The sequence below is a fragment of the Apostichopus japonicus genome, chromosome 21 (assembly GCF_037975245.1).
Source record: "Apostichopus japonicus isolate 1M-3 chromosome 21, ASM3797524v1, whole genome shotgun sequence".
NCBI lineage: Eukaryota > Metazoa > Echinodermata > Holothuroidea > Aspidochirotida > Stichopodidae > Apostichopus > Apostichopus japonicus.
Window position 1 is genome coordinate 14285338 of NC_092581.1, and position 23499 is coordinate 14308836.

Consider the following 23499-nt stretch of genomic DNA (forward strand, 5'->3'; position numbering starts at 1 on the left):
AACTCCCAACCAATCAGGGCAGATCAGTGCCAGCGCACTTATTTTTATATCATTAAGTTAATACAGGATGGTCAGGTCATTGGCTGCCTACTGATTATGCGCAGAGGGATTTTTATAGAAGTAAGGTATAAAAGAAAAAGGAGGTCAGAAATTTATTACTCTGTCAGCAAATTTATGACTTGGTCAGCAAATTTATCACTCCGCCGAAAGTTCATCACTCCCTCTAATTGCGTAATTGACGGAGTCAAGTCAAGTCAAATCATTGTAATTTAGTTTTATTTGTAAGAGAATCGACAGAGAAGAAATTATACCTAATCATTAATCAAATCCGATCTTGTCAAATTGTTTTTCTGTGAACTCATTGTTTTCGCCCGTTCTGACATCTCCTGAAGAAGCATAAATACGGCATCAAGATATCCCAGTACCTTTCTATCGCGAGTCCCGATATAGTTTTACTATCGGAGGAGCCGGGCTCGTCACAATATTACACTAGACGTTAAATGGCGGTCCCGGGAGCAGGAATGGGAGCGAATTCACACCCCTGGCTCGTTATCCTCTGAATACTTTTCGAAAAGAGAAGGCTTGAAATAAACCAGTGTTCATCCACGATCTAACACGGATAGGGTGTCAAAAAAGTTAGCCACTGTAAGGCCTCCTGATCCTTGGGTCGCTAAACTAAACTAACCCACATTGAGTAGAAGAAGCATATTGTTATTAGAGGTCAATGTCATTTGAGGTCACCAGGGGTCAAATTGTGAAAAAGTTTATAATCTACCGTACCTCCCACCGATCAACCTATTAGACAATATGTGCGTTACCCCTACTAGAACACAAGAGGCTGTTGGCAATTGGAAATTAGCTTAAGGGCATCTGTAGATTAGAATCCGAAGTCGACCAAATGTCCATTGACTAGAGTGTGACGCTAACTTTATACGTCGCTGCATATATACATGCCTGTATAATAAACGTATTATTTTTACATACAAGGTTGCTATTGGAATGGATGATTCATTGTAAATCATGGGTATTATATCTTTGCTTCCGTTGTTGAAGTTTTCCGTCGTATTTCGCTATTGTCGAGATTCACTGCCAAATAAACAATTCACGTTTGGATGTAGTAACGTTGGAGAAATGACCAGGCGCCGTTTACGAAAATTAACTGTCGCCCAGGTAGATGTTTTAAAGGCAAACCAGATGCAAAACATTGGGGACCAGGTGGTAAAATCGCCCAGCGTCTGCTTAATGTACGGCTTGTTGGTGTACTGTATTGAGTAGAAGAAGCAGGCCTCGAAAAAATACGGTTGCCAACTCGCCATCGGCGAGTAGAATTTTAGCTTTGGCGAATAGAAATGCACTACGCTCGACACTTTCCGAGTGACTCGTTGGATAGTGAAACCCGAATATTATCAAGACTATCGTTACAAACATTTCACAGAATGATGAAAGCAATACCTTGGAGAAAACTTGAAGCAAGCCTGTTTAAGGTGTAAACTGAATTTTATCAATGACCAATCTCAATGCGAATTTACTGTTTAAACTGGTTCGCTATCTGCAAGTGCATTATGTAGGAGAAAAGGCCTAATGTCTTTGGTAGAGATCAATCTGTAGGTCTAAGCTGAATACAAGAAAGCTAGTTTCCATCTCGGTCATCAGCTGCCAATATGAATATTGTTTGTCATATGATCAATGTTTCTTGAGTATACTACTTATTAGATTGAAGTATGTTGTTCATCCTGGCTACAACCCACAGCCTAGTGTGTCACATTCATATAAGACTATTCATGTATAGCATCATCGAAACCGCACTGCAGTTTTGTTGTCTGGTTATGATAGTGTTCTACTTTATTAAGCAAGAAAACTTCCGCAATATATAACAACTATATGATATGCTACTTTATATGGATCAAGTTTACGGTTTATACGTAATATTTGGTATGCACTGTACATGTTCTGGCGCACGGACATAGCGCAAAGCCTCACGGTTACAGAAAATTTCGGAAATGAGGATGTTTGCGTGGCTCCAATCGAGTTTATATTTCCAGCTCCACTGAACACCGGCAGTGCAAGTATAGCTTTAAGTTGGTATGACATCGTTTAAGCACTCAAGCACGTAATTCAACATCACAAAATGAACTTAAGAAACATATATCTAAATGTGAATGGCAGATATGGTCGAAGTGCAATGTGTGTCCATGTTAGTAGGGGGTGTGTCCAAGCGCCAGATACACGGGGTGTACACATAGGGAGGATTCTCCCAGACCCTCTAGTACATGGGGCTTGAACGACCCTGGGGTCATATAGCCGGCTCTTCTGTATCCGCATGTGATATGGGTTATCATGATATATGCTTCAAATTAAACACAAAATGAAAAATCATATAGGGATAAGTTCAACATTATAATCTTTAAACTTCAGTCGATAAACGATACTTCCTATTCTATACTGTATAATGGCAAAGAACGCGTTGCAAATAGGTCTATACAGCAGTGTATAGAACTATTTGCATATTATTGCTTCCTTCTTGGTTAAAGCGATTTATAAAGCTGCATACATGTTCTTTTGTCCCCTTTGTGTATACTTGCATGGATTAATTATGCACAGCACGCGATATTTTCAGCAACAGGGGATTCCCACTTATATCACGGTATCGTTTTTATTGTGAATATTATGTCTTTATTAGACATTTGTCCATCGAAAACACCGTGACCTCAGAAGGTGTTAACATTAATGAACGATATATATATATATATATATATATATATATATATATATATATATATATATATATATATATATATATATATATATATATATATATATATATATATATAACAAAGGTCTTCCAAACGTATGTCCACCTAAATCTAGCCATCCATATTGAGTCATAGAAGTTGAGAGTGGTTAAACTAGACGATTCAATTTCTCACTCACGAAAAAATAGCACAGGCTTTGAATTTTGCATACGAGTGGCCATTTTTTGAGTTTCTTACAATTTTGGGGGTAATACCGATACGCTATAATTAGATTGAGGATATACGTGACACTTCTACGGCGACAATCCACGGTTTGGGTAATGAAGAAAACCTGTATCAAAGTACGCGATTATGATCAAAGTTCAGTTTTAAGTTTGTTGTGTTCCTTTTAGGCGACACAGAAGGCCTATATCATACCATATTTGCAAACAAAAGACAATTAATGTATATGCATTATGGAAATTCTAAAACTTATATCATACTATATTTACATACAGGATACATTTAACGTATGCATTATGGACATTATAAACCGATATTAATCGTTTTGCACAACTATATGCATTTCGTAAATTCAGAGCCTTAATTTGTTTTCAACTTGGAATAAATCAATACAAAAATTCAGGCTGAATCAGTTCAAAAGGAATGTCACACATAATAGGTAAGTATAATCTAAACATTCTTTTAATGAATATTCATGACACATTATAGCCATGATTTTTCGAGGCTATAACAGCAAAATCAAAACTTTCAGAAAACAGATCAATTGGGTATATTGTAGCCTAGATAATCAGGCTAACATTTTAGCAATCTCTTCAAAGGGGTTTGAAACTTCTGTTTTCAACATATTTTAAGATATAATTTGAATTATTTTTCTGTCTCATATTATCTGCTTTATAAGGGATTCCATGGTATATATAATGTAACCTCATATTTCCGTGGGTAGATAGCGGGGAAATACCAGTCATGGCAGACAATACAATCAACCATTCAGTGTCGTGTATATGGCGCTTCGAGACTGCGGACCATCTTCAACAAATCACGAAGGATTGTTATAATCTGGCGTATATTTGGGGTGTAAGTATGGCCACACTCGACCCAACACGGAACATTGATGATGAACAAACTGGGTACGGCGAGGATGTTTTAACAAAAAAATCCTGGTAATCAGACTCGTGCAAATCTAATCGGTAAAAATGCTGTAAATAAAAAAAATATAAAAAAAAAACCAAAAAAAAAAAAAAATTGAAGGAAAACCAAAGAAAAAGGAGAAGAGAAAAACAAAAAAAAAAAAAAAACAAAAAAAAAAAACAAAAAAAACACAACCCCCCCTCCCCCCCCAAAAAAAAAAAAAAAAAAAAAAACATTCGCGGCAGTTTACCCATATAACATCGTTGCTAACTGGTGGAATCCCCGCCCATTTTCATATTTCAGAACTACAATACACGTAGCTCTATATAGTTCAAACGAAATAGCTTCTAAACACAAGAACCAAGGAAGGGTGTATGGAGTTTAGTAGTTTCTGATATATTTTTTTTTAGCAGAAACTATCAATAATTTTGCCTTGTAAAAGTTAAAGTTAACAATTAATCTAATAAGAATGGATAAGACAATGACAAAAGATAAGACAATGTACATCTCTTGTAAAAGTAAATTTTATTACACAGCCGTGCTGATACTTGAAAAAAAAAATTTGCTGACAATGCATGAATCAGAATAATTAAAACTTAATGATCGTGTGTCGTTAGAATGACGCTAACATGACTTCATACAGGAACTTGAATTGGGAAATTGTTTCAAAGATGCATAAAATAATGCAAACGAGTACATTTTATCTCCAATAAATACCTAAAAATGAATATTCTGAAGCATGTCATACAAAGAAAGACAACTATTTCTAAAAATAGGAGCTTAACACAGTTTGAAACAATACTCTACATTTACTAACGTGAAATTGTAAACAACTGCTCTGTTTATTAACTTGCAATTCAAGCTGGTTAGTATTCATATTCACCAAAATAATTATTTTAAATGTTCATTAAAATAAAATAGTGACTGTGTTACATTAAAGGGCTGCATGGAATAGGTTTTGGTCCATGTAGGAAATAGTCTTGGCAGAATATATAGTTTACAAGCAGCATCTAAACCAACAAAACTTGGCGTTCCATGAAAACATCGGCCGACTGCCGAAATCAAGTCAGACAACAATTGCCAAATGATAACAATATATATATATATATATGTATATATATATATATATATATATATTTATATGTATGTAATATATGTTTATTACATTTCTAAACAGGCAACAAATTTGATGCATCACTTCGCTGACTAAACTCCAACAACTAAAATTCTGGTCAACATAATCAATCTTTAGTACGATATGAAAAGCTATGATTATTAAATTTGTTTTTTAATTTTAGCTATTTCAAGAACATTTTATTCTCTAGGATAATCTTCATGTAATATTTGCTGAGTACTGCCAAACTTATTTTATAGTTATCGTTTCCCCCCCCTCCCCTCCCCACCCCACCATCCTTCTCTCTTTGTGAATAATTATTAAATAGTCATAAATTTCATGAATGAATGATGACATCTGGACATATTGAACTTTGAACACAAATGTGTAACATGAAACTGTTTTGTTGAATAGAACAACATGATTATGTTTGTACCAAACATATCTTGATTAAATATTTTTTTCAAAATTTCATATAATTCCAAAGCAATAATAAAGAACAAAAAAAAAACAGTAAACAGAAACAAAAGAGGAGTTGATCAACTTAAAGGCTACCAGAATTTTAAACTGACTAAAATTTTCAGGTAGAAGGAGAAACATCTATCTGGAATTTTTATATTCTTCTCGACTTTCTGCATGACACTTCTCCATGAGTGCAAAATGATAAAGAGGTAAAGATATCAAGAAAAAAAAATTAAAGGGCGCATGACAAAATTTCTAGGAAAGAAACATTAATGTAAATGAAAATTGAGCGACAAACGTTAGCAAAAAATGATGTTCATTTATCACTACCAAATCCTGTGTGCAAATAAACCGATCAACAGATATCATATATTATATTGAATATGAATTTAAAAAAAAAAATTAATTGTGATGATTCATTACATGACACATATTCTCTAAATATATTACTTTAAGTGGCATAATAGGAATAATTTAGCTAATCTAGCTAATTTCCTTAAAAGATAATACTAAACAAAAGGAAGATGAGTCCAACTGACGAAATCGCAATAAAATAAGTACAGTGCTGCTTGTACTGAGAACATTGTCATACTTTCATGGTTCATTGCAAATTTATAAGTTTTACAATTTTTCTGTTATTTTTATGCTATTAAAATGAATAATATTACCAAAATTTCATCTTAGAATGAATGTTATGCCCAAAAAAAAAAAAAAAAAGAAGTTCCAGATGTTTAGTCCAACAATATGGCAGTTAACAGCATAGACGACAACCTAAGTGCATCTGAAGGTACTGTATGCCAAAAAAAAAATTTGATATTTGGGTTGCCATGATTAGATTCTATTAAATATTATACCATAAAAAATTCTGGTTTTCAAAATGACTATAACTTTCATAACTTAAGTAACTATACTAAACTATAACTTACATAACTAACTATTTGTAAGTATTTATGCAAAATGTCTTTTCTCACCAACCAATTCCTACACCACAGATGATAAATTTCAGCAAAGGCTCTTACTTCAAATTGCACTGACTTACTCCAATTTTAGATTTTGCAAAGAGTTGTTCAAGTTAACATAATGAAAATAAGCTCTAAGTTGTCAGTACTTTTTTCTTTAATACTTCTGTGAGGCAACAATGATGAAAGCCTAAGGGTTCAGCTTAAAGATGGCCAGTGGTGTCTTCAGAGAGTTGATCTCAAGTGTGAACGAATACTTCACTCTCTTCAAATATTGCAAAACTATCCTGACAAAGGAAAAATAACACAGGCAAAGCTTAAGGGTGTAGCACACCCATAGAGTTTAAATACATAGAGGTACTTTCTAGAATACTAAGTGACAATGTTTAATCAATAATACAACATCTATCCTTACAAAGGACAATAAATACTGTACTAAAAAGAACAATAGCTCTTTGTTCTCTGCAACAATAAGGTTATCCCTAATATGATGAATACTACTCTCCATTGTAGAAAGACATAACCGTTCTTGTCGAAAATTAAACCGAGACACCCTACACCAATTGAATCAACTCTAAATATTAATACTTAAATTATACAAAAATGATACGAAAGCTCTTTTCTTTCTTAAATGAATACTATGAATACTTCAAAACATTATACCATCTCTGAATATTCCTTTGTTCAAATTGAACGAACAATGGAATGTTTTGTCCTTTTCTATTGTTATTTTTCATCTATGAAAGTCTCTTCAGCAAGATAAAACCAGGACACATTATATGAAAGCTCTTCAAAAGTTCTACTCATGACCTTTGTTTTTTCTTAAAGGAATACTACGAATACTCCAAAACATTAATCCATCTCTGAATATTTGTTTTCAAATTGCAAGAACAATGGAATGGTTAAATTTTTAAGTCATTTTTTAAAGCATGGTATACATATATGGTCAATAATACAATAGAGGTGTATTAATTTACATAAGAATACATTCTTGTTTTTTTGTTGTTGTTTTTTCACTTAGAAATTTGTCAAAAGCAGACTTAAAATGAATACACAATGAGTATAAAGGCCAAAGTGAAATGAAGGTCGCAGTGACAGTTGAAAGAACATTTGGAAATATTGGCTAAAATTTTTCAATATTTTAGTAATTAATGACAATTCAAGGATAACAGATTGCAGGCTACCAGCTCTACATAAATAATGTTAAGGCATAACGTACACACTGAAATATGTGTTTACTATGTGCAAGAGTTGGAAAATTACCAAAAAAGACAAATTTGGACAAAACATTCATACCAAAAACCACTTTAAAACAATGTAGTGAATTACCAATTTTAAAGTACTGCTTTAATTAAGAAACCATCAGTTTTTTTGTCATGATATGCAAATGAGGTTAATTAAGTAATACATGATCTATAGTATGTTGAACATGAGAGTACAAACTACAAAAGGCAAAAGGTGTTCACACTGATCACTCGGCTGAGGTTTGGTTGTCTTTACCTTTTTTACATTCAAGCAAATTATGACAAATAATTTCCAGATACCTGAAAATGTTTTGAAAATGCAACGGTGTTGGCATTAAGTAAAGTTGAATTTTAATTTTCCCTTGCCTTCGTGAAAAGTACCTTCTAAAAAAACTACCAAAACTGATTGAGAAAAGTGTGTCCCTATACAGCAGGAATGTGTAAACATGGAACAAATAACATGGAAAAAGTTGTCGATGGAACAAAATATGAAAACTATTATTGATAAAGTATGAACTTTTTAACCACTAAGTTTCTGCTATTAGTTTCTATTATCATCGTGTCAGTTTAGCGGTGGCTGAAGTCGGCCTGGCTTGATGTGTGCGGATAGCCTGAAGGTGGTACACGCTTCCACCGGCTTTGTTCCATTCCTCTTCGAATTCCCTCTCCAGGATTTCAGCGTTTGCCCTTCGGGTCAACCCAGTTGCTTCTAAGGTCATTTCACACATGTTAAGATCATCCTTTCCTGTAAATAGAACAAGAATATTTTTGCATTTTTTTTTTTGTAGCATCTGCTTTCTTTACCTTATTAACATTCAAGATCCTGAAAACAGAAAATTCAGGGGGCAATTTTATTTTTGATTGATGAAAGCGGTGCATATTTCTTAGCATCTCTGGGAAATTTGTATTAAGCAACTCCTACCTAGCATTATGGAGATGTGGGTACTTGAAAATTTTAACAGATTAGTTCGATATGTGAACTTGAAGCAAACAGGTGTGATGTCATAGCTGCACCCTATGATGTCATAGCTGCACCCGGGCAGCAGAATGGTTTGGTTTTCTGTATTTTTCTCACTTCATTGTTGGATTGGATAGTGTTCAAAACACAGCTTAGCAACCAGTTGATCTAAGAACTTACCAGCAACTAAAATAACCGGAACCTTATTCGGATGAATTTCCATTTGTCTAGCTATCCAAGGACCATCAAAATGGGCGAACCAGAATCCCCTCTGGCCCATCTCACCCGCGGCGAACGGCACGCGAAAGTAGCGCTGACCTGCTGGCTGTTTAACGGTCGGTTGAGGTCTAGGAGACTGTGCCAATGTATCAAACTCCATAGCTACGGGTGAGTACGGAAATCCTAATGGTTAATCCTTTTGTAATTGTTATAATAGACAGCCTGTACTTATGGTAACATTAAAGTTCTTGGCAAAGGACTCTTTGAACGATGGCTAATAGTAAGGAGACCAGACGTGCCCCCGGTTTGCCAGAGACCCTCCCCGGATTGCATGGGTCGTACCCGGATAAAAAGTGAGCCTTGATTTCATTTACTGTCACTGATCATTCCAAAATTTGCAAGAAGGTCCACAGTTATTTAAATTTGAAAAATAAAGAAGAAAAGAATGCCTGTTTCTAGATAATGTATAATATAGAGAGGTGTGCATTTCATCACCATTTCTTGAAACATAGCAACACCAACTATCATGGCATAGAAATACAGCAGTGAATTTGATCAAACTTAGTTTTGTACCAATGGTTATAATTTAAAATATGCTAAAAATTCCCAACCAAGTCCAGAAAAGAGTTTGATTACAAACATGTTGAGGTTCCCACTGCATCATTGGTCATTGTATCAAATAATTTGTTTAAATGTATCCAACCCCCCCCCCCCCCCAAACAACTGGCTCTTCGTCAGCTGTATTCCAGATACCCATTTAGCAACATGCACTTTATAAAACTTAAATTGACTGCAGTTAATAAGAGAATTATCCCAGAACTAATCATGGTAACACCCTAACTTTTCAGCAACACACTGACAAGAGAAAGTGATTCTACACATAGAAAGCCAAAGCAACTAAAACACAAAACAAATAAAACAACAGAGTCATTAAAATGACACATAATTATAAATCAAAATAATAATAAAAAAAATAAAAAACTGTTAACTGATTGCCTATGTACAGCATTGTGTAGCTGAATGTGCAAGTGTCCGTTTCTTTATGTAAAACTAATTGGTCTTTTTAAATTTTCACACATAACTATTTACAGCTGCTACCAGACAATATTTTTCAGCAAGCAAACTTGATAGGGTCACAACATAACACAGGAGATCTGTAGTTGACATGTTCAAAGCCAATTGTACCGAGGTTTTGAAGAGGCAAACCTTCCCGACTTTACAAAGATATTTTGAGATTTGCACTCAGGAGGCATACAGTCCTCACAAAACATGTAAAACAATATTCCACAAGGTATAATTTATCCGTTACTGCATAGCAATATGCCATGCAAGAGGGCCAAATTACTATGCAAGTGCATTGGTGTATGGCAGTTTTGTATACAGGGACCTTAGTAGTAGTGTATAAGAGACAGAAGTTCAGAACCTATGAAACTGCTACCCAAAATCTGAACTTATTCCATGTGACCTCTAATTTTATTAGTTATTTTTATTATTAATTTCATTATTTCATTATTTTTACTATTTTATTATTTTTATTTTTATTAGATATTTTAATTAGTTATTCCATGTGACCTCTATTTTTGAAAAGTGAAAACCAATTAAAAAAATATAAAAAAATAAAAAATCTGTGATATTTCTAGATGAAAAACTGACCTGACTGTATGACGGGTTCTGGGGCTCGTTTCTGCTCCTGCTTCTGAGCGTTGGTCTTCTTATTTTTGGTCTTCCATGCGTGGTAAGTCTTCAACCTACGATGGAACTCTTCTTTGCATGCTGCCAGCAACTCCACATCTGCAGGGCCAGAAAGAAAAAAACATGGAAAACTGATGTACAAACTGGTGGCATTTAATAAACAAGCTAGCAAAAAACAGGTCTTAAAACGGGATTTATATTAAAGAAGACACCAATCCAACCATCATCATTGGTCTATGTGATCAAGACAAACAGCTAAGGAACAAAAAACGATCTATTCCATTTGTGACATGTCACATGTTTAATGTTCCTTTACACACAAGACTAAAGACTTGAGTAAGTCTAAATATGACATCACCGAGTAAGATATGTTTAAAGGTTTTTAATTTTTTTTTCTGTATTTAGGTCAATGGTTATATTCTGTGAATATTGACCTATTGACCTAAAAATATTGACCTAATGACCTAATGATGACATGACCTAATGATGACATGACCTCCATGTCCACTCTGTCGACCAGATACCATGAAAATATTAAGAGAAGAACCAAAGCGAAGGTAAACGAATTGCAGATCTTAGTGGCAATACAAGAGATTTACAAAGTGACAGCCCTACGACACAACTTCTTAAACTAGGATGTCTCCCAAGCTATGCAAGATTTTATAACCTGTTTTAGTTTGGCATCAAAAATTTCTCAATCATATAACCTTAAGATGACTTTCAAATTTGGGACTAACTATGACAAGCATTGTATATTTTCTGTAATGCCAGAACAAACTACAGTAATACACAACTTTCCTTGGCTAGCTATCTCGTACCCCTCATTACACCTCAACCATACTGGAATGGTAGTAACACCGATCGAGAGATTTGAATCCTTCTTGTTCACGAAATGAAACGTATGAAGAAGGAATACATGAAACATCAAAGAGATAATGCAAGCGATCCAGATATCTTGGTCTTGACTTGCGTATTATCGAATTCATTTAATGAGATATTTCGAGAGAGGTTCCTCTTACCGGTAGAAGTGTTAATCATATCTCTAAGTTCAGCATACTTCAACTTGGACAAGTCTCGCTTGGTAGGGGCAGATGACTGAACAAGTATTTCCGATCTGTGAGAAACAAGTCATAAAGAAACTCTACAACTACAACAACAACAGAGTGGGAAATGGAAGCAAAGTTGAAAAAAATATTAATAATAATCATAACAATAATCAGTAGTTATTTATACTCCGCTTAAGCGACCACAAAGGTGGGAGAAACCCGCAAGGGCTTATGGATTACAATTTACACGTCAGGTGGCTTCAAATTGTACATTTCTAACTCAGATTTGGAATCTTGGAAGATTTGGAAAATGAATCCTACACGTAGACACTCATTTCTCTGATCACAAATTTCGCGAAAAAATTACGCACAGATTGAGAGGCAGAGATATCGGACAAGTGTGGTCTTGATTATCCCTGACTCTTAGACATCATTCTTAACCTACGACGTCGCTCACGTACGACGCATCCTTTCTCTTCAGTTGACCATTGTTACATCTTGAATGTGAAATCAGAGATAAACTTTATCATATAAACTGTAATCTCACACTGAGACTGCCGGCTCTTCCACTTGAATGACTTGAGCCTGGCTCTCGGCCGCCAGTCGATGCGCCATTTCCTGGTCCAGACGTTCTTGTTCCAGTTGAGCTTGTCTGAGGAAAGTCAAGAGATGATCAAGTGTTTAACTAGCAGAGCCTTGACCAATGTTTACCTTCTTTCACTTACATTTATTCAAACTGGTAATGCCATGGTAATGACAACTAGTTTAATGGTAACACATATTTAATGGTTCAATGGTAATGACAGCTAGTTTAACATGTAGACAGAGCATTTGATTTGGTAGGAACTCCAAACGACACTCTGTGCAGCTGCTGAGTCTGAGAGCTTCGTTTACACCGGACAAACAGCATTTTCTCTCTCCACATCTAACACCTATCTTCTTCTTCATGAATCTCCAAACACATCCTATCCCCACCCTTTCCATCTCTTAATCCTCCTTCTCCTCTAATATACCTGTTATTCTCTTCTTCCAACTTCCTCTTCATTAATTCCCCCCCCCCTTCCCATCCGAATCATTCCCATCCCTATCAACACCCCCTTAAGCCACCCTTACCATCTCCTACCCCTCCTTGCCCCTCTACTATACCTCCTTTTCTCTTCTTCCAACTTCCTTTGCATTAATCCCCTCCCCACCCTTCTCATCCCAACCCTTCCCATCCCCTTCCACACCATTTATACCTCCTTTTTCTCTTCTTCAAGCTTCCTCTGCATTTATTCCCCACCTCACCCACGCTTCCCCACCCCACCCACCCTTCGCATTTCCTAATCCTCCATCCCCTTCTAATATACCTCTGTTTCTCTTCTTCCAGCTTCCTCTGCATTTTTCCCCACCCCACCCACCCACCCTTCCCACCCACCCACCCTTCCCACCCACCCTTTCCATTTGCCTATCCTCCATCCCCTTCTAATATACCTCTGTTTCTCTTCTTCCAGCTTCCTCTGCATTTTTTCCCCACCCCACCCACCCACCCTTCCCACCCACCCACCCTTCCCACCCACCCTTTCCATTTGCCTATCCTCCATCCCCTTCTAATATACCTCTGTTTCTCTTCTTCCAGCTTCCTCTGCATTTTTCCCCACCCCACCCACCCTTCCCATCCACCCACCCTTCCCACCCACCCTTTCCATTTGCCTATCCTCCATCCCTCTTCTAATATACCTGTTTTTCTTCTTCCAGCTTCCTCTGCATTTTTCCCCACCCCACCCACCCTTCCCATTTCCCTATCCTCCATCCCCCTTCTAATATACCTGTTTTTCTTCTTCCAGCTTCCTCTGCATTTATTCCCCACCCCACCCACCCTTCCCATTTTCCTAATCCTCCTTCCCTTCTAATATACCTCTGTTTTTCTTCTTCCAGCTTCCTCTGCATTTATTCCCCACCCACCCACCCTTCCCATTTTCCTATCCTCCATCCCCTTCTAATATACCTGTTTCTCTTCTTCCAGCTTCCTCTGCATTTATTCCCCACCCCACCCACCCTTCCCATTTCCCTATCCTCCATCCCCTTCTAATATACCTGTTTCTCTTCTTCCAGCTTCCTCTGCATTTATTCCCCACCCCACCCACCCTTCCCATTTCCCTATCCTCCATCCCCTTCTAATATACCTGTTTCTCTTCTTCCAGCTTCCTCTGCATTTTTCCCCACCCCACCCACCCTTCCCATCCACCCACCCTTCCCACCCACCCTTTCCATTTGCCTATCCTCCATCCCTCTTCTAATATACCTGTTTTTCTTCTTCCAGCTTCCTCTGCATTTATTCCCCACCCCACCCACCCTTCCCATTTCCCTATCCTCCATCCCCCTTCTAATATACCTGTTTTTCTTCTTCCAGCTTCCTCTGCATTTATTCCCCACCCCACCCACCCTTCCCATTTCCCTATCCTCCATACCCCTTCTAATATACCTGTTTTTCTTCTTCCAGCTTCCTCTGCATTTACTCCCCACCCCACCCACCCTTCCCATTTCCCTATCCTCCATCCCACTTCTAATATACCTGTTTCTCTTCTTCCTGCTTCCTCTGCATTTATTCCCCACCCACCCACCCTTCCCATTTCCCTATCCTCCATCCCCCTTCTAATATACCTGTTTCTCTTCTTCCTGCTTCCTCTGCATTTATTCCCCACCCCACCCACCCTTCCCATTTCCCTGTCCTCCATCCCCCTTCTAATATACCTGTTTCTCTTCTTCCTGCTTCCTCTGCATTTATTCCCCACCCCACCCACCCTTCCCCACCCTTCCCATTTCCCTATCCTCCATCCCCCTTCTAATATACCTCTTTTTCTCCTCTTCCAATTTCCTCTGGTTCTCTGCCTGTTTCTTCTTGTCCATTTCCAGTTGTTTCCTCTCTTCTTCCAATCTCTTCCTCTCCTCTTCCAGCTGTTTCTGTAACTCTTCTTCCTCCTTTCTTCGTTTTTCTTCCATCTCTGCTTTCCTATGAGAAAAATCAAAATAGTTCAATTACATATTTAATGTTTGCAGTCTTAGCCACCAAAAAAAAAAAAAAAATTGCATCTCATCTTGCACGGGAAAAGTTCTGAGTCTTTCTTCAGATATTCAAGTTTGCTTTCTCCGTAACTCTATTTAGAATCCAAACTTTGAACAAGCCATACGCAGTCGTTCGTTTGAAACCTCTTAAAACTATCACAACCATGTGACGACTTCAGCTAATGCTCAGGCCTTCTCCTTTCAACACATTTCAAGAGAAATATCAATAGAAGCATGTCAAGAGAAATATTAATATATTATTTATTATATATTATTAATTAATTATTAATAAGTCAATATTAGCCCTCCCATTCCAGTTCACAAGTTAATTCTTAAACCTATCATCTTATCTGATGTACTCCGGTACCCTGTTCACCTTAAACTATATCTCTGATAATATTGGAGTCATTCAAAGTTTCGAGAAGATAGCGCAATGTTTTCATCGAGTGAACTGAAATTTCTGTGATGACCTATTAAGATTTGTTGATATAAATTTGCACAAGTCATTTTGCCATTGTTAATTTACTAATCAAATGTATCGAACAACTTTATTGTTTTAATTCAAACAAAATCATCTCGTCTTACTTTCGACGTTCTTCTTCCTCCAGTTTCCGTTTCAATTCTCTCTCTGCTTCCTCCAATTTCCTGATTCTTTCCTCCTCTTCCTTTCTCTTCCTCTCTCGTTCCATCTCCTCTTGGATCCGACGGAGGCGTTCCTGTTCGGCCGCCTCCGCTTTCTTGAGATTGATCAAACTCTTGATGTTCTCTGCTAGTTCCATCGATATTTTCATGTGCTGGTCTTCCATTTGCTTTCTGGTCATAACTGTAGTCTACATTATTCATTAGTTAAAATAAATGGGGGGGGGGGGAAACAAACAAGGATACTTTTAAAATCTGATAGTCCAACCAAAGTCATGAGAAAATATTTATGGACTGATGAGTCATGTTTTGTAAAATTTTTGTCTAAAGCCAAATACCTTTTCCGGAAAGAGAAAAAATATCTACCAATATGGCGGCAAATTGTACAAGCAAACACAACATAAGTAACTTCAAAATAAGATTCCTCAGACAGTCTAATGATACAAACTCTTGTAGGCAAAAACTATAAACTGTAAGTGCTAGGGAATAGTTGCCATGACAACAATATTTCTCTTGAGATCTGACATCATCAAAACAGCAATCACTTTGTTACTTTTCATATCACAGAAGATGTATTTCAAATTGTGAAAATTTTTGTTGCATTGCAAAACCGAGTATAAACAACCTATCACATCTTCATAGTTGAGTTACCTAGCCTAGCCTACTTTACATATAAGAATTGTAGCTGAAGCTGTATTAACTGTCATTAGCTGCTGAGGTTTGCCAGACTTCCCAGACTTTGAACAAGACATACTAAAGAAAACCGGAGTGAATCTGGTAAAAAGTGGAAAAGGGTTACAAAAGACAGCTTCTAATTACTCTTAATATGAGCGTTACTTCAATGTCATCAACAGTTCAAACCAAGCAGTGAAAACTGATTTTGATTTACCTTAATCTGTTTGATATACTGTTCAATCTTCGCGTGAGTTTCCTTTACTTGAGCTTTGGCTTTCTTGTCTTTTATGTCCTTAGCTAAAAAAAAAGGAGGAGAAAAGTCTTTTTTATCATAAAATTGTGAAATAAGTTAAATCAGTGGCACAGGCTGGACAGTTAAAAGAAATGATAATCTTAAATAATCTTAAACATCCAACTATAACCTACATTCTAGAGATGATACAAAAGTATGATTCCTCTTTTTAACCCCACCCACTAACCCCTTCCCCTTTCTTCTTTCTCTCACAAATTGTTGAGCTCTATACGGGAATAAACATACAGTGGCCTCACATAATACAGCGCATTATTACAGTAGGTAGCATAACACGTACCCTAACATACACCTAACGTAACATATCATACAATACTATAGTCTGAGGAAAGCAAAACAAGATTTAAATATCGAGAAGTAACAGCTCTTTTTGAAACTCTCTTTGTAAGGAATAAAACATGGACAAACAAATTATTTTTATTACACTGAAACACCTCATCATGTTATTTTTGAAATTATTCGGATTTGGCAGTTTGCCAAAGATCCCATAGATCACATGTTGGAGTATGAACAGATTTCATTTCGAGTGAGAGTTATCGCGATGACATCATCCTTTCTCCTGCATGAAGAAATATATTTTAAATATAAATAATAAATGTATATTTTAATTTGAATCTAGAATACTGACCGATCTTAGTCATCTTCTCGACTTCTGAGAAGAGTTTCTGCGCATTCTTCATAGCGATGACGCGAGGGCGGTGTTTGCGAAGAGCAATTATCATTCTGAATACACTCTGCATCTTAACCAGGGCGGCACGTCGGTAGAGGATCTTATTTTTCACTGTCGATAAATAAAGCCAAACTCTTTCATGATTTGCCTTATCTTCACAGAAAGAAATAGGCTTTCTAACAATACACTTTTTCAAGTGTTAAAGAGAACGTACCTACTTAGACATTTCCATCAAGGGGGTCTCGTGTGATAGACGACAGCAGAAGCAAACAATGGGTAACACCCACTTGCCTATTAATCCAGAAAATCTTTTTGTCATCCATTGGGAATGCTTTGCAAAGCACTCTTAACAGCTTTATTTCAAAAATTCTATTATAAAGCTGCATTTGGGCACTATTTGCTACAACATGGTGTGATCGCAAATGACAATTAATGGAACAACCAGGTACACAACAACAAAAAATAATAAAGAAAAAACAAAGAAGGGTCATATAAGTTCACGAAAAATACCACCAGCAGTGGGTGAAATCAGGTGTACCATTTAAACATAGAACAACTTTTAGGTCACAAATTTTTCTGTATTGTACTGAACAGTTAACAACTTGTACACTAGAATCAAGCAGCTGGCTGTAATGACAGAAATATCTTGAGTCAGATTAAGGGGTAGCCAACTATAATTCATATATGTCCAAATATTACACCTCTTGGTAAGAGTGTCCCATATTTACAACCGAATTATGAAGTAAGGAGCTTTAAGATAAATATTAAAATACTAACCCTCCAATACCCCAACACTCTCCCCATTATCTATCCTCCCCCCACCACTTTTTAGCAGTGTCTTAACAAAGTCTACCCCCCCCACCCTCACCATCTATTTTTCCCCCATTCTGTTTTGGAGTGTCTTATGAAAGTCTTCTTCTTCTTCTTTGGCTGTTCATTTTTTGTATCATAATTTCAAACTTTTTCCAACAAGTGACCCCCTTCCAAACCCAAAACATATACTATCTTTGTCTGTTCAAAATGGTTACAGACAAAAAAAAAAGGAAAAAGACCATAGTCATTTCCTCCATTTCCAGAAGTTTACCAAAACGGGACTTTTCAACTCACATTTGATTCCCATCAGAGTTCCATACTGTGCCTTTCTCCATCGGGCGCAGCGCAACCAACGTTTCACCTTCTCCACCAGGACCTTCAGACTCTCCGGGTCCGACCGCAACATCTCGTCAAACTCCGCAAACTTCCCCGGTCGAAAAAAGATCTTGGTGAGTCCGAACTTGTAGTCCTCGTCGTTGAGACCCAAGGCGTGGAACAGGGCCTACAGGTTACAAAAAGAAAAGGCAATGTAATTAAAAAGGAAATCTTGAAAGGGTTACACTGGGAAATCACTTCAAGAATAGGCTGAATAGTTTCAAACGTTATCGTAGATTTTTTTTTTTTTTTTAACATTTTCGAGTTTGTATTGCTGTTGTAAAATAATGTCTTTCTGAATGAGTCATATGACTAACTTAGCCTAATAAGCATATAGCCTCTAGCTACACAAGGGTCATTTGAGGAATAGTGAAAAGTTGTCTCATATGAGATTTTCAAGATGGATGCTTACTGATGCAATTTTCCTGGCCAAACTGACAACTCATGAGTTGATGCCTTTAGTTGTAAACGATTTCTATCCAGTCTAAAGCAAAGTGGTCATTCTTTATTTCCCATCATGCATCAATAAGCCCCTGCACCTAATGTCATTACTAATGTGCCTGTTACTATGCACGAGCAGAAATTTAGGACAGGCCTAGATTTGCGAATTGTGAGTGGATTTTGTTTTGGAGAGTAGAAAATTAAAGGCGCTTACTTTTTCTCTGCCATCAGACATTACCTTTGTTACGTCAGGTAATCTTCAACTAATTCGGGCCACAGAATTACCGACCGCTTAGAAACTCACAGACCCCATAGATTTTAAAAATAGAAACCTGTTCTCTGACTCACCCTACAGAACATCCTGGGATCGAGAGTAGATAACTCCTTGGGGAGGTAACTCTCGTACATTCGATACAGGGTAGCAAAGTTGGTTCTTGAAGGGAACCCACCCTGCATCAGGTCCAGCACGGATACCATTCCTGTTGGGAGGAATCGTTGAAAAGGAGAGGTTTGTTTATGACTGTCTTTTGCTCTTCTTTGTCTCTTAGTATTATTTACAGGCCATCATATTCCAAGTCATCAAAGATGAAGGAAGAGGCACAAAAATTGCAAAAGATTTGTTGTTGTTGAAGTTTTTAAGTTCTGTTTATGTTTTCAAAGATTGCAATAAGGCAACTGAAAACAGCTTTTAGTTCGTTGCCAGTTCTTATTTTAATTGAACTATTCAGACGAGATAATGTCTTATTCACTGCGATGTTTGACATGTAAAATCACAAAATTCATCCAACCTTCAAAAAAATTATCACATTTCTGCAATAAAAACAAGGACTAAACAGTTTTAAGCACATTATGTAGAAAGTTTCTTTACACTTATTTTAGCTGGATAAACAGTTTAGTTTGTATTTTTTCCCCATTTTGACTAATAATAAAAATAAAAATAAAAATTAAAGAAACCAACCTGAACATTGCAGTTGGCTGAGGATCTGGGCTCCTTCATAGTCGTTGCAGACCATTTTACCGTTCGGTTTGATGCAACGGATGAAAGAAGATCCTGTGCTGGTCAATTTCTGCATAAGCTTTCCGAGTTGCACCTTTGAATTAAAGTTGAAAAAAAAAAATTAAAAAAATAAAAGAACAAAGGGATATGGATTAATATAAAAGGTCTCGGTGTAACCCTGGTGTCATGAATGACACAGTGGGTTTGTTGTTTTCACTTGCTAGTAGAAGCAGTTTCTGTCAATAGTGTAGATAGTTTTAATTAAAAAGAGTAAACAGATACTTCCTGCCTCTGCTGAGTATATTGCAGTTTAGTGATGGTTATTTTACTTTCACAAAGCCTTTTTGTATGTATCCTTGCTACTTATCTCTCCTGAGATAAACTGAGCCTGCTAGACAATAGCGCTTGTGGTTTATACCTGGGACAATAGTATTTAGAGTCACAGTGTATGGTGGAAAGGGTTACAAAATAGCCCAGTGCTGGGGTAGGGAAGGCACATGGTGACATGAATATTTATAAGGACTAATCCATCATGTAATTACTGATTGGTCATCTTATTAGTTGGTCAACGGGATCATTGCTAGAAGTAACCAATAAGATGAGGGGAAGCCATGTGGCCCAGAGTTGTTGTCACTTGTTGTCACTTTGTATCTTGATTTAGTTAGAGTTTGATTCTTCACCTGGAGAGAGCAAGACTTCTCTTGCTTGATCTATTGTACTTATAATATTTTTATTAAAGGAAAAAGTGTTGTATAGATAGGGAGTTTCGAAGATGTTCATCATGTAAAGTTATATTCTTAAATTATGATGAGGATGTCATATTAGTATTTTTTTGGGGCCACTGTTCTGGATCTTGCCGAGATGGTTACCATGGACTTTTCATATTTTACTTAATTGCTGTTCTTGGAGTCTACCTGTACTTTGTATTTATCTAAGGAACCGGATGCTACCACCGAGCTGTACACGTCACTATAACCCTAACTATTTTATTAAATTGTCATACCGTTTTGTAAATCGCTGGACTGCAGTATATTACCAAGTCCATTATGGAGCACACTGATGTACACCGGAACCTTAATTCGCGAAAATGAACTTTCCGCGTTGAAACAAGAAAGCGAGCAGTTAGCGACAGCACCAGTGTAAAACCAGATAAGTTTAAGTATTCTTTTATTGTAACATTTGTCATGGCCATAGACAATAAAATTAAGTTTTCTAAGTTCTAAATGTTCAGTGTATAGTACAGTACACACTGTAACCTTACCATTGTTAACATTGTCTTTATAACCTGTGCTGCATCTTGATGTACAGTGTTCAGTACCACAGTAACCAGCATGTTATGTAACTGCAAGTATGCTTATTTAAGAGTTAATATTTAAGAGTGTGGTCAAGTTGACATATTTTGTAATGTAGATACTTTTTATTGTTTTGTGCCATTGATACCCTTATAACATCCCCATTTCCCATAATTGGAGGATTGAAAATATAAGTAGTTCATGGTACATTTCTTTGTGTTTTGTGTCTCTCATTGTAAACCTGTGTAGAACTGACTCAGCAGTTGTTTTGAATATATCAGCATTGAACCATTCGGACATGGAGATAATTTTATCCTGTCTTGAAGCCTAGGCCCACTTGATACACATATTGCTGACCCATTGTCCTAATTACCTTGACCGAAGGAAAGGAGGGGTTACATCAATATTTCCCTATAAAGTTGAGATCAGAACAGAAGTAGGTTTCTCTTCTTGCAGGGTACACAAACGACGAGACATGAAAAAACCGCTGGCTTTTTGCTTGGCAAATCTCGCAGAATTATTTGAATGGTGAGGGATAACTATAGAATAAAGGTGTAATAGGAAAAAAGAAACACCAAATAGAAGAACATCAAGAAATAACCTTTTTTCTTGTTGTTTCTTATCCTACTTAGGTGATAGGTGAATTTTGACTGTACTTAAAATCAAACTTAAACAGAAACTGTTAGCAAACTGCTTATTCACTTAAAAGAGAATGTGTAAAAGTAAGTGGGCCTGACGTTTCGATCCTAGCAGGATCTTCTTCAGAGGCTGAATGACATGTAACAGAAACTACAAGGGACAAAATACAAGCACAGAATACAGATAGGTTAATGAGCAAGGTGAACACAAATGAGATTGATGTAAGAGGATTAGTTGACAAAGGGTTGGAGAGAAGGAAAAAAAACCAACAGGGGGAAGAGGAGGGGTAGGATATACTCTGTAGGGGGACAACGAGAGGATTAAGGGAAGAGGGTAGGGAGTGAACTAGAGAAGGACAAAGACAGGAAAGTGTAGAGAAAGGAGGTAGAAGAGAGTTAGGAGAAGAGAGGGGTGACAGAGGGGGAACCAGGAGAGATTTTTTTTCTGTAATATTTGAGATTTACCTTGAATTTTGCTCCTACACTCTCAAAGATCAGTTTTTGCACCTTCTTGTTAGATCTCTGGGGGAAGAGACTCTTGAGGAATGAATCCTTGCTCTCTTGGATGATGGCCTCAAGAGATGCATGAAGGGCATCGTTGTTCTTATCTATAAATTCATTCTTTGAGTTGAAAGAACAGAAAAAATCATTAGCTGAAATACTCAAAACAAATGAAACGGATAAATCACAATTTTATCCCCATGATGAAAGAAAGAATAATTCAATCGACTTGTCACGACAATGATTAGGAATCAACCGTGAAGGTGAAGAGATTAGAGGGGATGCCCCACAACCTCTAGATGCCCCGTTGAAAAGCTTGCCAGGACCAAATCAAAAGTGCTGCAGTGCAGTGTTTTTGCGTGGCGCCTATGAGTTTCTGGTGTGATAATTGGGTAAATGTGTTTCGAAACACAGTAGTGGCAAACCTAATTGTGTTATTTCAACAGAACAAACAAAATAAAACCCCAAAACTAATCAGTTCCACAAATGTGAATTGTTCTAAGCCAGAAGTGTTTCCAGCAAATATTCAATGAAAAGGCAAGAACGTCCATTGCAGTTATTCATGAAATATGAACATTTTATCAGATTTTCAAATTTGGTGACTATCTGAAAGATACCAAAACTCACCGTTTGGTAGCAGACGGCACCTGCAAAATGTCTGATAATGAATCCTTCGTCATCTCTTAGGTTACGGTGACTGGTCAGTTTTGATTTCCTTGGTATCTATGGATGGTGTAAAATGATGATCGAAAATGCTGTGATAAAACTGAAAATGGTGCTCCAAAAATTACTAGAAGTTTCAACATCTTGTAGAAAATTTTAACTCTATCTATAAAACAGAGGCAGTTACATGACCCAGGAAACGAATTATACAAACTTTTAGGTAAATACAGAATGGAGAATAAACGTTCTAAAAAAAAAGTGATTATTGGTCAGTGTTATGTCTCGGGTTCAATTTGACCGATTGAGAAGGATAATAACACAACGGTTTTGATCGCTTTCTGCTTTATTGCTTACCAGACTCAAGAGGTCACTTCCAGGTCAATACAAGGTGTACACATATAAATTATCACCCAATACGATTCCATACGTAAACAAGGGTGCAAGTGAACACTACGATCACCATATCAATACATTACAGTCAGGAAATTAAAATCAAACAACTGGTTCCAAACATTATCCAAGTTGCTTTCTTTCTATACTCTGGTTTATTTCACAGTATTTTAACTAAACAACAACATACAAGCAATGAAAGAGAAAGATTTCCAGCAAACTAAACCAAACAACATTCCACCCTCTATCCTGGTTAAGCTTATCAAATATGTGTAGAGTTGCTCTCTTGAGACTTACAGTAAGACGGAAGTGACTCTTGTGGGTCTGATGCACCGAATGAGTGAAGTTGTTTGGGTTAGCCTTTGGAACTTTACTCTCCTCATCAAGGAGGTCCATGATACCAGTCTTAGCTTCAATCAGGTCTGTGGGGTAACATGAAAGGTAAAATAATATTAAACGATCTAGTTAACCA

General features: G+C 36.8%; 2 protein-coding genes across 3 annotated transcripts in view; one reads left to right on the forward strand and one right to left on the reverse strand.

The window, feature by feature from the left end:
• LOC139963048 (leucine-rich repeat serine/threonine-protein kinase 1-like) overlaps positions 1-23499 on the forward strand; it is a 495817-nt gene that overhangs the window by 296184 nt on the left and 176134 nt on the right. The gene's annotated exons all lie outside the window — the stretch shown is intronic.
• LOC139962562 (unconventional myosin-VI-like) overlaps positions 7441-23499 on the reverse strand; it is a 38476-nt gene continuing 22417 nt past the window's right edge. For both annotated transcript variants that reach the window (XM_071962675.1, XM_071962674.1), the window contains exons 14-28: positions 23325-23449; positions 22602-22697; positions 21939-22094; positions 19505-19637; positions 18895-19025; positions 18025-18232; positions 16876-17028; positions 16152-16234; positions 15209-15453; positions 14412-14570; positions 12126-12230; positions 11552-11646; positions 10494-10631; positions 8802-9002; positions 7441-8408 (exon numbers count right to left, since the gene is read on the reverse strand). In XM_071962675.1, coding sequence (XP_071818776.1) covers positions 8218-8408; positions 8802-9002; positions 10494-10631; positions 11552-11646; positions 12126-12230; positions 14412-14570; positions 15209-15453; positions 16152-16234; positions 16876-17028; positions 18025-18232; positions 18895-19025; positions 19505-19637; positions 21939-22094; positions 22602-22697; positions 23325-23449 — 2219 coding nt within the window. In that variant the 3' untranslated portion in view covers positions 7441-8217. The remainder of the gene's footprint in view (positions 8409-8801; positions 9003-10493; positions 10632-11551; positions 11647-12125; positions 12231-14411; positions 14571-15208; positions 15454-16151; positions 16235-16875; positions 17029-18024; positions 18233-18894; positions 19026-19504; positions 19638-21938; positions 22095-22601; positions 22698-23324; positions 23450-23499) is intronic.